This window comes from Trichosurus vulpecula, chromosome 7 (assembly GCF_011100635.1).
Source record: "Trichosurus vulpecula isolate mTriVul1 chromosome 7, mTriVul1.pri, whole genome shotgun sequence".
Lineage (NCBI taxonomy): Eukaryota > Metazoa > Chordata > Mammalia > Diprotodontia > Phalangeridae > Trichosurus > Trichosurus vulpecula.
In genome coordinates, this window is record NC_050579.1 from 49,385,266 (window position 1) to 49,398,194 (window position 12,929).

The 12,929-nt window shown below is 44.4% G+C and overlaps 1 protein-coding gene across 1 annotated transcript in view; it reads right to left on the reverse strand.

The window, feature by feature from the left end:
* Window positions 1–6,320: 6,320 nt before the first annotated feature.
* LOC118858641 (D-3-phosphoglycerate dehydrogenase) overlaps window positions 6,321–12,929 on the reverse strand; it is a 32,170-nt gene continuing 25,561 nt past the window's right edge. The window contains exons 9-12 of the mRNA XM_036769226.1: window positions 11,841–11,973; window positions 9,710–9,840; window positions 7,713–7,950; window positions 6,321–6,656 (exon numbers count right to left, since the gene is read on the reverse strand). Coding sequence (XP_036625121.1) covers window positions 6,502–6,656; window positions 7,713–7,950; window positions 9,710–9,840; window positions 11,841–11,973 — 657 coding nt within the window. The 3' untranslated portion in view covers window positions 6,321–6,501. The remainder of the gene's footprint in view (window positions 6,657–7,712; window positions 7,951–9,709; window positions 9,841–11,840; window positions 11,974–12,929) is intronic.

The window sequence follows — 12,929 nt, forward strand, 5'->3', positions numbered from 1 at the left end:
TTTGAATGGAGTATTGATATGGATGACTGGGAATGCCCGGGAAGGGAAAGAAAGATTTTAAATCAGAGTATTTTGCCAGAGCTAGATCTCTGGCTGGGGGCTTAGAGTTAGAAAAGTTAGTCATTTGTTTCCGCAACTTCTTAGAGCAAAGAAATTTTTAAAAATTAACTGGGATTTTTGAGTTAATGAAGCGTTTGTTAAGTACTGACAGACACTGTTCCAAGTCCATTAAGAGGTCCTGATCCACTTTTTCTAAATGGGACAGATGGAGCGGTAGGGAGAGGTGGCTGCTTCATTGGAGCCTCTTGTGAAGTGCAGCTCCTGTATAGTTTTGAGGTCCAGACCCTGGAATGGTCCAGCTACATTCACTGAAGCTATTTTTTTTTCTTTATATAGAGGCCTGGTGCTCCTGTAACAGGTCATGCCCATGCTTCCACCTGAGGAATGGGCTTTCTAGGAAATCATGCTTTACCCTCCTCATCTCCCACAAGCCACACTGACAGCCACTGCTCATGAATATGATGAAGGATGTACTGGTAAATGTTTAACAACCAGCTTTCTGGAAAAATGACAATATACATAGGACACACTTTTAAGTGAGAACTGCATTATTGCCATTTTCTCCATCACTTTGTTAAATCTAGATAATCCACAAAGCAGTAATTCAAGCCCTGATTTGTAGTTACTGACTGAAGTGTAAACATTCACATTTACTATTTAACAATTGAGTCTCATGAGCTGTTTGGAGGTTGCTCCAGCACACCACCCTTGGGTATAGTAGAAAGCACTTTCTGGAATAAAGAAATCTGGTCCAACTCACTTTCTGTGTGATCTTGGTCAAAGCAGGTTCTCTGGGCTTTACGTCCTCATATATGTATGTATTTATGTGTACATACACATATAAGTATATACGTATGTATGTATATATACATATATATGTATATACATACATGTATACGTGCGTATTTCCTATTCAGGGCAGCTAGGTGGCGCTGCAGTGGATAATGCCAAGCTTGGAGTCAGGAAGATCATCTCCCTGAGTTCAAATTTGGCCTCAAACACTTACTGCATGACCCTGAGCAAGTCACTTGACCCTGTTTGCCTCAGTTCCTCATCTGTAAAATGAGCCTAATGCATGAAATAACTCAAGATTGCACCAGAAACCTAAAATCGTGACTCCGGAGATTTTCCTCAGGCTACATGGTTAACCCAACCCACAACTTGCAGAGCTGGTTGTTGCTCCTGGGAATTGAGGGAGCTCTTCTGCCCCACCTTCCCTTCTGTCTGATTCATAGCAGGCATTTAATAAATGTTGATTTAATTGATTGACTGGTTCTGTCTAAAAAGAGGAGCGATTTCCGTATCTCTGCTAGTTAAAATAGCCTTCACGTAGTGCTTCAAGGTTTACAAAGCACTTTACAAATTTTATTTCATTTGAATCTTACAACAACCCTGGAAGGTAGGCGCTATTATCATCCACATTTTACGGATGAGGAAACTGAGGCAAACAGGGTAAAATGACTTGTCCAGGGTCACGTAGCTAGTGTCTGAGGCCAGATTTGAATTCAGGAAGATGAGTCTTTCTGATTCCAGCCCTGGTGCTCTATCCACTGTGATACCTCATTAGTACCTTCAGTACTCTCTGCCCCTCTGATTGGAAGCTGGAGGGCAGAGCAAAGAAATCATTTTCTCCCTGCTATACTCTTTTGACTGTACTGGGTACCCTTTCCCCAGCACCTCATCCCCAGCCCCTTTAAGCTTTCTTTTGTATGTTGTTTTACACCCGCTGGATTTTAAGCTCCTTGAGGTCAGGGATTGGCTTTCTTTTTCTTATGTATCTCCCCAGCTCTTAGTACAATGCCTGGCACACAGTAGTTGCTTAATCCATGTTTTTTGACTGGTTATTACTGACTCATTCATGGATCTCAGTATATATTTAGTACATTCTCTCTCTCCTGGGATGTTGCAGAAAATGAATCAATAATTCTTGTTTTCAACTATGAGCCCTGAGCTGGGGGATTTTTATGGGAGAAAAAAAGGATGGCAGTTTTAAAATCTGTCTCTGTTTACAGTCCCCCAACATCTCCTTCCTTCTGTTCTCTTGATTAGTACACCTAGATTTGAAAAGCCTCTAAGTTTATCACAGTTGCTGGAAGAGACATAGGAGCCATTTAAATGAAAAAAGGTAGACACACTTGCGAGAAACAGGTTATCTCCCAACACGCCAGGTATAGTCTTCACTGGAAGAGAGAGAAGGACATCTCTGTGCCCCAGTGACACTGACTTCTTTGCTGTTCCCCATGTAAGACACTGCATCTCCCAACTCTGGGTATTTTACTGGCCGTCCCCCACACCTGGAATCCTCTCCTAGCTCAGCTCGGCCTTTTCATTTTTCACCTTCCTCCAAGTTCCAGATAACATCTCACTTTCTGCAAGAAGGCTTTCCTGATTCCCTTCCCGCTGGAGTCATCTCCAGCTTACCTTGTGTCTATCCGTGTGTGTGCACACAGCTGTTTGCACATCTTCTCCTCCACAAACACTATGAACTACTAGAAAGCAGGAATTGTTTTAGGTCTTTCTTTGTAATCTCCAGTACTTTGCTCAGTCCGTGGCCCACAGTAGGCCTGTAATAAATGCTTATTGTTGAAGGGAAATGGAGAATCAGTGCCATGGGTTTTGTCCTTCTGATGGGTTCCAGCAAAGCAGCATCTGCCCAGATATACCCAAGGTTCTGGAGGTTAGCGTCAAAGCTCCAGTTTTTCCGCCACTTCCAGGGCACCCCTGTCTGCCCTTCTAGCCTTTCCCTCCTTACAATGCTTCATAGGGTGGGGGTGGGGGACTCTCCTGTCAGTCACGGTCAGGCCCAGGCAGTCACGATTCCCAGAAAACTTGGCAAATCCCAAGGGTGGAGGATGAGAATCCTGGGACTGGGTGGAGGGTGGGGTATATGTGAGAATTTCTCTTCCCACCAGTGGGCATTCATTTCTAGTATCCTAATCTCCTTGGCAATGCCAGGACAGTACTATACTTATAACAGAAGAGGAAAAATGCTGGGCTTAAAAAAAAGAAACAACAAAAGGAGTGGAAGGGAGGGGATACAAGAACTCTGAGAACAAATTTGCAAGGCCCATTCACAACATCAGCTCATTGTAGCTGCTCAGAGAACCAGCCCTCATGATTTCTTTCTTTTCATCAGGCTTGCTGGGTAACAGTCTACCCAACCCAACCAGGTCAGATAGGAGTGTATGCCCTCCAGTCCTCCAACAACTGTCCTTCTCTTTCCTTCTCCCCCAGGGAAATTATTGCCTTCTTCAGGGTTAAAAATTCCCCCTCACAAGAATGGAATAGAATAGTTACCGTTTATATAACACTTAAACATTTTTCAAAAATTTATGTAAATATTATCTTATTTGATCCTTACAATTCTGGGATGTAGGTGCTGGTGCCTTTGCCTCATTTTTCAGAGGAAGAAACTGAGGCAGATAAGTCACTTGCCCAGTCAGTTAGTAAGTATCTGAGGTTGAATCTGAACTTAGGCCTTCCTGAATTCGGGTCCATCCATCTACCCACTGTGACACTTGGTTGCCTCTAGTAACTGCTGGCCTAGTTTTATACAATCTCTGACAGCAAGTCATTCAGTGATAAATACCTCATGCTGACCCAGGCTTGTGTCCTCAGGCTGGGGGCACTCTATCTCTCCTCTCCCTATATATTTTTCACCTCTCTTTTCTATTTTCCTACATTTTTCTTTTCCTTTCTCTGTATTCCTTCCTTCTTACCTATGTCATAGACAGCCTTTGGCACTTCTGGACATTGCAGTGACTCACTGGCAGTGAGGAGAGATAAAGAGGGGGCCTATGCTGAACTAAGACCAATGACCCTCATAGGCTCCCACTTGCTAATTTAGGATTCCAGTCTGAGAGAGGCTTTTCTCATGGCTACCACAAAGCACTCTTAGCCAACATGGTGTCCTCTGGGGACGAACATGTCCAGCAGAGGGTGTGTGATTACTATACACAAGGAAACCTTTTCTTGTTTTAATAGAAATCTCCCAGAAGCAGTGAAGCCAAGGGAATGGTTCTCGGTGATTGAAAAGGAAGTTTGATGAACGCAGACGCTGATAATCTAAAATGGACTGAGAGGCAGCATGTCAATTTTTTGCAACATTTGTCCACTCCCCCCACCCCTCATGAATGCACAAAGCATTGGTTAGAACCAATAGACACAAGATCGGAAGTCCTGTTCTGACTGTGCCAACGTGCACCTGGCTCACTGAGGAGGCAAGCCTTGGGCCAAATCACATGACTGCTCACTCATGGCCCCTTCCTGCTGATAACTGATCTACACAGTCAGGGAATGGGACCTTTTCAATTCATACAGCTAAGGAATTGGAGGGGGGAGGTTAGAGAGGGGGCCAAAGGGACCTTGCCTTTCATGGCCTCTTATTTGGCCTGTACCAAGAAGTTGTTTGGGACAAAAAACCTCAATGTGCACAGTCCGGGAAGTGGTTAAGCTCAGAATAGCCAAGCCATAAGGTTTTTGAGAAGGGAGTCTTGAAATCAGGAAACGTGGGCTCAGTTTTTTACTGGGCCAGTGACCTCAGGCATCTAAGCCTCACTTTTCTTGGATGTAAAGAGTGTGTGTGTGTGGGGGGGTGGGGGTAGAGGAGAGAGAGCGGGGTGGAGACAGAGGGGGAGGGGGAAAGAGAGAGTGAGAGAGAGAGAGAGAGAGAGAGAGTGAGAGTGAGAGAGAGACAGACAGAGAGAGATGGTATGTGTGTCTATATTCCAGTCCAGGTTCAGCAGCTCATAATAAATGGTGTGATTTTGGAGATTCCTTTTCTATAAAAGGTTAATACCTGCTCTTCATCTACCATAGGAAAGATACAAGGATAAATGAGATATGTAAATGTTTTTGCGCTCCTTGGAAGGCATTCTACGTGTGCATTAACATTAATAATGACATTTATAAAGTGCATTAGATTTTGTTAAGCACTTAGTACATGCCCTCATTTCATATGAAACTAGTTTGTGATCAGTTATGTCAAGCACAGTACTGAATCATAGGTTGTGGCTATCTCTGGTCTGTTCTGTGGTTCCTTCCTGTGCCCAGCTGGATCACAAATGGAGATCACCAGTTATACAGAGCAGGACAGCAGAGGTGGATCAGGACAAATCCATTATCACTATGAATTTAAAAAAACAAAACCTCAGATAGGTAGTTACTTTCAGGCAATGAGGAAGACACTTGTAGATGTTTATCAAATATTATAGAAAAGACTCTACTAAGGTCCTCTGTAGATGCCTCATCAATGTAAAGTGATGAACCAGTGTTCTTAAAGCCTGCAATCTCTAGGAGGTTTTACCAGGTTGGAGATGCTCTAAGTATAGCCTATGTGTGGAGAAGTTTATCACTAGACTGCTGGTCACTAGCTGATAGAATTCTTTTGGTCGTAGCCACTTGTGAAACCATCTACTAAATGAGAGGGACTGTGATCTACAGAAGTGGTCTTCATGCACCTACATGTTTGCCACCCTGACTTATTAAAGCATGGATCCTTAAAGAGTTATTGTAAACAGGAAGGCTGTGTGGTGGAGGGGTAGGAGCATTGCTTTGGGAGACAGAAAACCGCAGTTCAAATCTTGGCTTGGCTTCTTAATGTGGACAAGTCAATTACCATCCCAGGTATATTTCTAATTCCGTAAAATTAAGGTGATCCTCTGTATATTCCTTTGATTTTTGTGAATAAAAGTATCTACATATTGTTCCAAAGTTCCTGACTAGAAGGCAGTCTAGTTGAAGGCACTATAGATGAAGATTCTGATATCTAGAGCTAGAAGGGTCCTCAGAGATCAATTTTTCCAACCAACTCTTTTTGCCTAAGGTAACTCCCAAGCTAGTATTCATACATTGGGGTTTACACCCTTGAACTAAAAAAAAAGTCTTTAGAAAAGTTCTTAACTTGGGGTCTATGAACTTATTTCTCTGATATTTTGATAACCATATTTCAATATGATTGGTTTCCTTTATAATCCAATATATTTTATGCCTTTATAAATGTTATTCTGAGAAGGGGGTCCATAGGTGTTCCCTGATTACCAAAGGGGGTCCATAATACAAAAAGGTCAAATACTTTGGCTTTAGAAAGATCAGCAGTGGAAGCAATGCTTACTAGGGATCCAGGCTTAATACATATAATAAAGCCTGCGCCAATCTCCAGGCACTTGCTTCCATCCAACCTCTTAGGCTTAGGACTCTCAATGCCCTGTGGTGAGCTTTCTTGTGGCTTTGCAAGGGTAGGAGGACAGTGAGACACTAGGTTAGTTTCCGGTAGTTTCTTTATTAAATGGTTATTTCCAAACTACGGTAAGGATGACATTCTGGAATGGAAACAGTGTCAGAAGGCCTGGCCTCATGAGATGGCCCCTTCCCTGCTGATACTGTCAGGGCTGTCTTCTTATTGGGTTCACTTCAGAAGGGCCCTGGAAGAGGTGGGCAGGTTTAAAAGCTGAACTGGAAGGCCTCTGCCACATGCTGCTTCCATGCATCAAGGTTTGGCAGTAAGGAGGAGAGACCCATGACGTGCCATGCTTCCCCATCCAATACCCCAGAGGTCTGGTAGGACAGTAGCCGTGCCCCTGACTTTGCCAGGAGTCCTAGGAAAAGGAAGGAAAAAGAGACCTGATTTGTCTGGGGATAAAGAAGTAAAATGAGGAAGTTGGACTCATACACTCATAGCTTTAGAGCTAGAAAAACCTTCAAGGCCAAATACACCAACTCTTTCATTTTACCTATGGGGAAACTGAGGCAGACAGTACATAAGTGGCTTGATCAGATTCAAACTAGAAACTGTTTGGGGTAGTGTTTGAACTCAGATCTTTTTGACACTAAATCTAGTGTTCTATTTACTGTGCTAAATCCATTACCCTATAATTCTGGTACTTTAGGGGATAAGGAAGGAATGTTGTGATTCTGAAGACCATGGTGTGGCCTTCCTGTGATAGGTTCTCAAACTTAAAAGCGGCACTAGATTTTGTGGTCTGGGGGGGGTCCCCATAAGAGTACAGATCAAGATTGGGACAGACCCAGGAAGTCTATGACAACTTTGGGCTCCACCCCTAAGGAGAAGGGCAGTTCTGAGGGATGGTCTATGAGGTTCGTGACCACCACAGGAGTCTGTGATGATGGAGGAAATCAGGAGGATTGAGTTTCTAAGTCAGAACTCCTAGAAACTATAAGAGCCCTAAAGTGGCAAAATGGTGCCTGGGAATGAGGAAGCCTAAGTTTTCACTGCCATAGGCAAATCTTACTAGTTACTCAATCTCTCTGGCCTTCAGTCTTTTCATCTATAAAGTGAGGGTGTGGGGTCATTGATATCCTTGGCTCTAGAATCTGGGATTCACTTGGCTCTGGGAAACATATCCATTGGCTCCCTGTGAGTTACTTTTCTGCAATGTCAGTCAGTCCCTTTGTCCACCCTATCCCATAAGGGCAGCCCCACGGGTAACACCTCAGGATCTTTCAGAGGGTGTTTAGGATTCAGATGATGACCTCTAGATCAAAGGAAAGATGCTGGGGGAGATGGGAGATAGGTAGGGCACCTTGGGCAGACACACAAACTCCAAGGAGGGCCCCTTCCTGCCTCCTTGTGCAATTGAGCTGGTTGGCTGGTAGCTTAGGGACTGTTGGGAGGCAGTAGGTATCACTCTTACCAATCATGGTGGGCAGCTGTTCTGGGTCAGAGAGCCGGGCCCTGTAGAATAGCAGGGGGAGATCCCGGCGGAGAGGCACTTCTGGTTCGAAGATGGCACCATTGAGTTCTCGCAGGACAGGAGTTGTGCCCTGGACTAAACCCACTGCCCTGTAAGGGGCACCTGCTAGGGAGATGGTCAGCAGGCTGTCCCCAGGGCTTTGATTCAGGAGGGAGGCTGGACTGTGTGTGGCAGTGACCTAGAGGCAAGAGGAAACAAAAATTAGAAAGTTAGCCCCTTTGGATACTGTCTCCAACATCCACTCTACAACTCCAAACATATGTCCCATCCTAGAACATGGATCCTCCTTAAAGAAGCTCCCAGCTTAGGGAGAACCATGAGAAAGAACCTGGGAGTGTTGACCCAGGAAATACGGCAGTCATGACAAGGCAGGATCGAGATTCTCAGAGTTAGAACAGACCTTGGAGAGAATCTAGCCCACCCCCACACCTTCTCTCCCTACCCTCTTCTCTTTACTACAATAAACCCCAGAAATGGCCATTCAACTTCTGCCTGAAGACCCGAAGTCCTGGGGAGCTCACTACCTCTAAAGGACTCTATTCCAGTCTGGGGCAGCGGTTATCCTTACATTTAGAGATAAAAATCTTTTTCTCCAACTTCTATCCAATGCTCTTGCTTCTGTCCTCCGAGATCAAAAAGAAATCACATTGTTTTCCAATGTGACAGTTTTGCAAATACTTGACGTTAACTATTATTACTTACAGGGGCATGCTGGTAAATGTTTAACCACTGGCTCTCTAAAAAAATGTTTTTTCTTCACTTTTTAAAGTCTAGACAATTAACGGAACAATAACTAAAGCTTTGATCTATATAGTTTGTTGATTTTTGAGGTATAAATGCTCACACTGAAAATTTAACAATCGGCTCCTGCCCAGTTCCCCAGCATGCCTTGGGTTACATGTTACATACAGACCCGTTAGGTGGCAAAACGGATAGAACACTAGACCTACGGTCAGGAAGCACTGAGTTCAAAACTTGCCTCAGACGCTTGCTGTATGACCCTGAGCAAGTCACTTAACCTATTTGCCTCAGTTTCCTCATTTGTAAAAATGGGGATAATAATAGCATCTACCTCCCAGGGCTGCTGTAGGGATCAAATGGGATAATATTTGTAAAGTGTTTGCCATTGTTATCACAGCCACCGATTCTCAGTTTCTTAAATCCTCGTTCTTTCAACTCGTCTTTGTATGGAGTAATTTCAGCCCCTGGTCATCCTGGCGTCCTGCCAATAGATGCACTCCACAGGTCGATAAATTTAGAGCTGGAAAGGACCTCATAGACTACCGGGTACAATGTCCTCACTTTATAGAAGTGGAAGATGAAGCACCAAGAGATCATGACTTGCTCAGAGTTACAGAGCTAGTCAGTTTTGGAGGCAGGATTTGAATCCACATCTTACTGGCTCCAAGGACAGTGACCCATGCATTCACACCAAACCGTCTCTTTGCTATTGTCCCTTCCCAAATTCTGCTGGAAGTGGAAGCATCTTTGGGGTGTGTGGCAGGGTTAGGTAGATGAGGGTGAGTCACACCATGACCAGCATCCCCTCCTTTTAATTCTTGTACAATTCCTCTAATTCAAAACTACTTTTAATGTTTGTGTGGACTCAATTTAACCTGTATAAAAGTATGAGAAAAGAGAGAGATTATGGGGAAGTGCGGAGGTGAGGAATCCCCAAACCCAGGTCGGGGCAATTGCCTTCCAGTGTTTAGGGAAGGCTTTGGTTTATGGATCAGAGTAGATGTGGTTCAGGGGATATCTCAGATTTGGCCAAAGATGGGAGAAAAGGGAGCCCTCTCAAAATGAGGCTGAGTAGTGGTGCAAAGACATTCTGCTATGGAATACGAGGTGTTAATAATGCCGAGGTACTTCTCAGACTGAAGGAGAGAGAGATCTGCGAGGGCAGGAGACCAAACCCTCAGGGAGACAGGACTTACATTGAGTCCAGCCTCTTGCATCAGAAGGTTGGCATTCACCAAGTTTACTTCTGCCTGGGTGGTTGTTTCTTTTAGGAGGCCGACGATGACTGCGGGGCTCAGAGAGCTCCCAGCGTTCTTCAGAGGTGAGCCTGGACATAGAGAAAAGGTTAGTGCAATGTATGTCTAAATGGCACGTGTACATTGGGTGAGAGCTGCCGTTTTGTTTGGAGAGCGCCCAGGAGATGCGCTCTGAAAATCAGAGGTGGAGAAAGAAATGTGTGCTGTCTGGGCCCCAGTGAGGGGGTTGGTTCTGGGCCAAGGCAGCAACTGCCTGCAAGGTAACAAGGCAAGGAGTGCCAGCCCCGTGCAGTGGGTGACTCTGGCTGGAGGCCCCAGTACCTCCCAGGTTCCACCTTCATCTTTTTCAAGGTATGTTGTTTTCCCTTCCTTCCTGAAGGCTTGATGCCATCCCTGGGCAAAAGCATGAATCCTGGTCTAAACCACAAAGCTCAGTGTCCTCCACTTCTATCCTCCAAATAAAATTACTCGAAGAATTACGGGGAGCACCAGGCTGCCACCTATTTTAAACCACTGGCTTTTGGCCACACTGACAAAGGAGTCAGGTCCTGGACCAGCCAAGGCACTGGCCCCACAGGAACATGAGGGAAGAATGGCAGCCAAACCTGGCTGATGACAAAAGCTCTGGGTCTTGCAGAAAGTCCATCAGTACGCAAAGCTGGGGATTGGGTATTTAGTATATTAGACTCTGGGCATGGCATGATCATTATCTTCAAACGTCTGAATATGGCTACGAGGAAAGAGATTTAGACTTGTTCTGAAGTTCCAGAGTACAGCTGGAACCAGAAATAGAAATCACAGGGAGGCAGATTTTGGCTGGGCAAGTCATTTAACCTCTGGGTGCCTCAGTTTCCTAGTTTGTAAAATGGGAAAAATTATAGCATCTACCCTCTCAAGGTTGTTGTGAGTATAAAATGAGTTAATTTGTGAATCACTGTAAATCTTACAGGGTTATATTATTAGAGATACTATTATGTAATATTATATATACTAATATATTACGTTATTATAGAGTACATTATAATGTTAATGATGAAGAGGATGACGAGTATGATTTCAGCAGCCACTTGGCTATACGGTTCTCCTCAGCCAGTCTACAAACCCTACAGGCTCGCTCAGAGCCCTCTTACACAGTACCATCCAGGCTGTGCCAGTACGTCACTAGTGGTGAGGAGTTTACCACCTATCCTTCAGCTCATTCTGCTTTAGGACAACATGAACTGCGAGAATGCTTTCCTTCAATTTAGCCAAGATCTGCCTCCCTGTGACATTTATCCCTGGTCCTGGTCTCTGGAGCTTCAGAGAACAACTCCAATCCTCACTCCTTTGGATGTGAGAAGCCAACTCTGGTGTTATCACTGAAATCTCCTTTTATCTTGCTGAATTACTATTATTAGCAGTGACAATAATAAAAGTAGTAATTATGAGTAGTAATAATAATAAAATATTTCAAGTTTAAAAAAACTATTCCTAAATGTGGTTTCCAGACCCTGATTTATCCCGGTCACTGCTTTCTAGATACATTTCAATGCTTCCATCTCCTTCTCAAAATACTTCTGATGTGTTCTGATCGGTGCAAGCCCAGGGGGACTCTTATCTCTGCTCTTCTGTAAAATCGACCTCTATCAATGTAGCTTAAGATTTCGAGACTTTACATTCATGCCTGCTAGATTGTAATCTCATTAATTTTTGGCCCTTCTTTCCAACTTGTTAAGATATTGGGTGACAAAATTGGAAGTACAAAAGATACTACCCATTTCTTCTAACTTAATGTGACCAGCAAACCTGAGAAGCAAGGCCATCTATGCTTTTGACTAAGTCACTGGTGAATATGCCAAATAGGTAAGAGCCACAGAAAAAACGCTTATGGTGCTACTTTAGAGACGTCACTCAAGATTGCTACCCATTTAAAGGAACCCACAAGAGCCATTCCTTAAATAGAAGAGTCATGTATCTGTTTTGGAAGCTAGACTTCATATGAGAGATTTTCTCACAGCAGGCTAATTTCTTTTCCCACCCTCTTTCCCACACCTCAGTTCTTTTAGTAAGACAAAGTAAAGTCTGGGCTCACCCTGCGTCACTACTTGGATGGTGCCTCTGGGTGATCCAGCCCAGGCACGAATCAATGTGCCCAGACCTTCTGCTAGACCAATCCAGGGCTTGGTGCTGGGGGAGAAGGCGGTGGTGAGGGCCTGGGCATTCACCTGCAAAGGGAAGAGGGAAGCAAGGCTGAGGTTGATTAAAGACATGACCAGCCAAGTTCAGCTCAGAAGTCAGGGCCTTCTGGGTGGAGAAAGACCCACAGAGAGTTGACAGAAGGTGAATACCAAAGCATGAAGCCTCCCTTGCTCTGTATGGATGCAATGATTCACCATCTTGGCTTATTCCTTCCTAAGACTTGGGGGAGAATCAAGGGTTGAAGGTTGGGTCACATAATCTGAGTGTTGGAAAGGACCTCAGTTGTCACCTAGTCTAAACCACATATGAAAAGAGGCATCCCCCTATAACATACCAGACAAGTGGTCATCTAGCCCCTAACTGAAGACCTTCAAAGAAGGAGAAGCCACCATCTCCTGAGGCACTGCAATCATCAAGCTCCTTCCTTTCATTAGGAAGTTTTCTCTGACATCAAGCCTCTTTGCAACTTCCTCTGGGGCCAAAAAAAATCCATACTCTCTTCTACCTGTGAGTCCCCTTCCAGACATATATCACCTATCTTTTGAGTATTCTCTTCTCCATACCTCCCCTACATTGGAAGTATAGTGTCTACTCGGGCCGGATCCCATGTGATCAGCTTGGGATCTTTGATCTGTTCTGTTTCTGGCCTGGCCTGGTCTGCCTCTTCTTAGGCAACCTGGTGCCCCACCCCATTTTGGGCTCACCATCTTAATGATGACTTTAATTCAGACACCTGATTGGCATTATCCACTGAAACTCCTGGCTCCTGAGCTCAAGAGATCTGCCAGCCTCAGTCTCTCCAAAGGAGCAAAAATTATAGGCATGCACCACCACATCTGGTCTCATTTGCTTTTCAAAATGGTGCATATATGTGTATGTGTGTGTGTGTGTGTGTGTGTGTATGTGTGTGTATGTGTGTGTGTAAGTGTGCAAGGTATATGGTCACTGTAGCTGAGAAAAGTCGTAAAAGAAAAGCCACTTA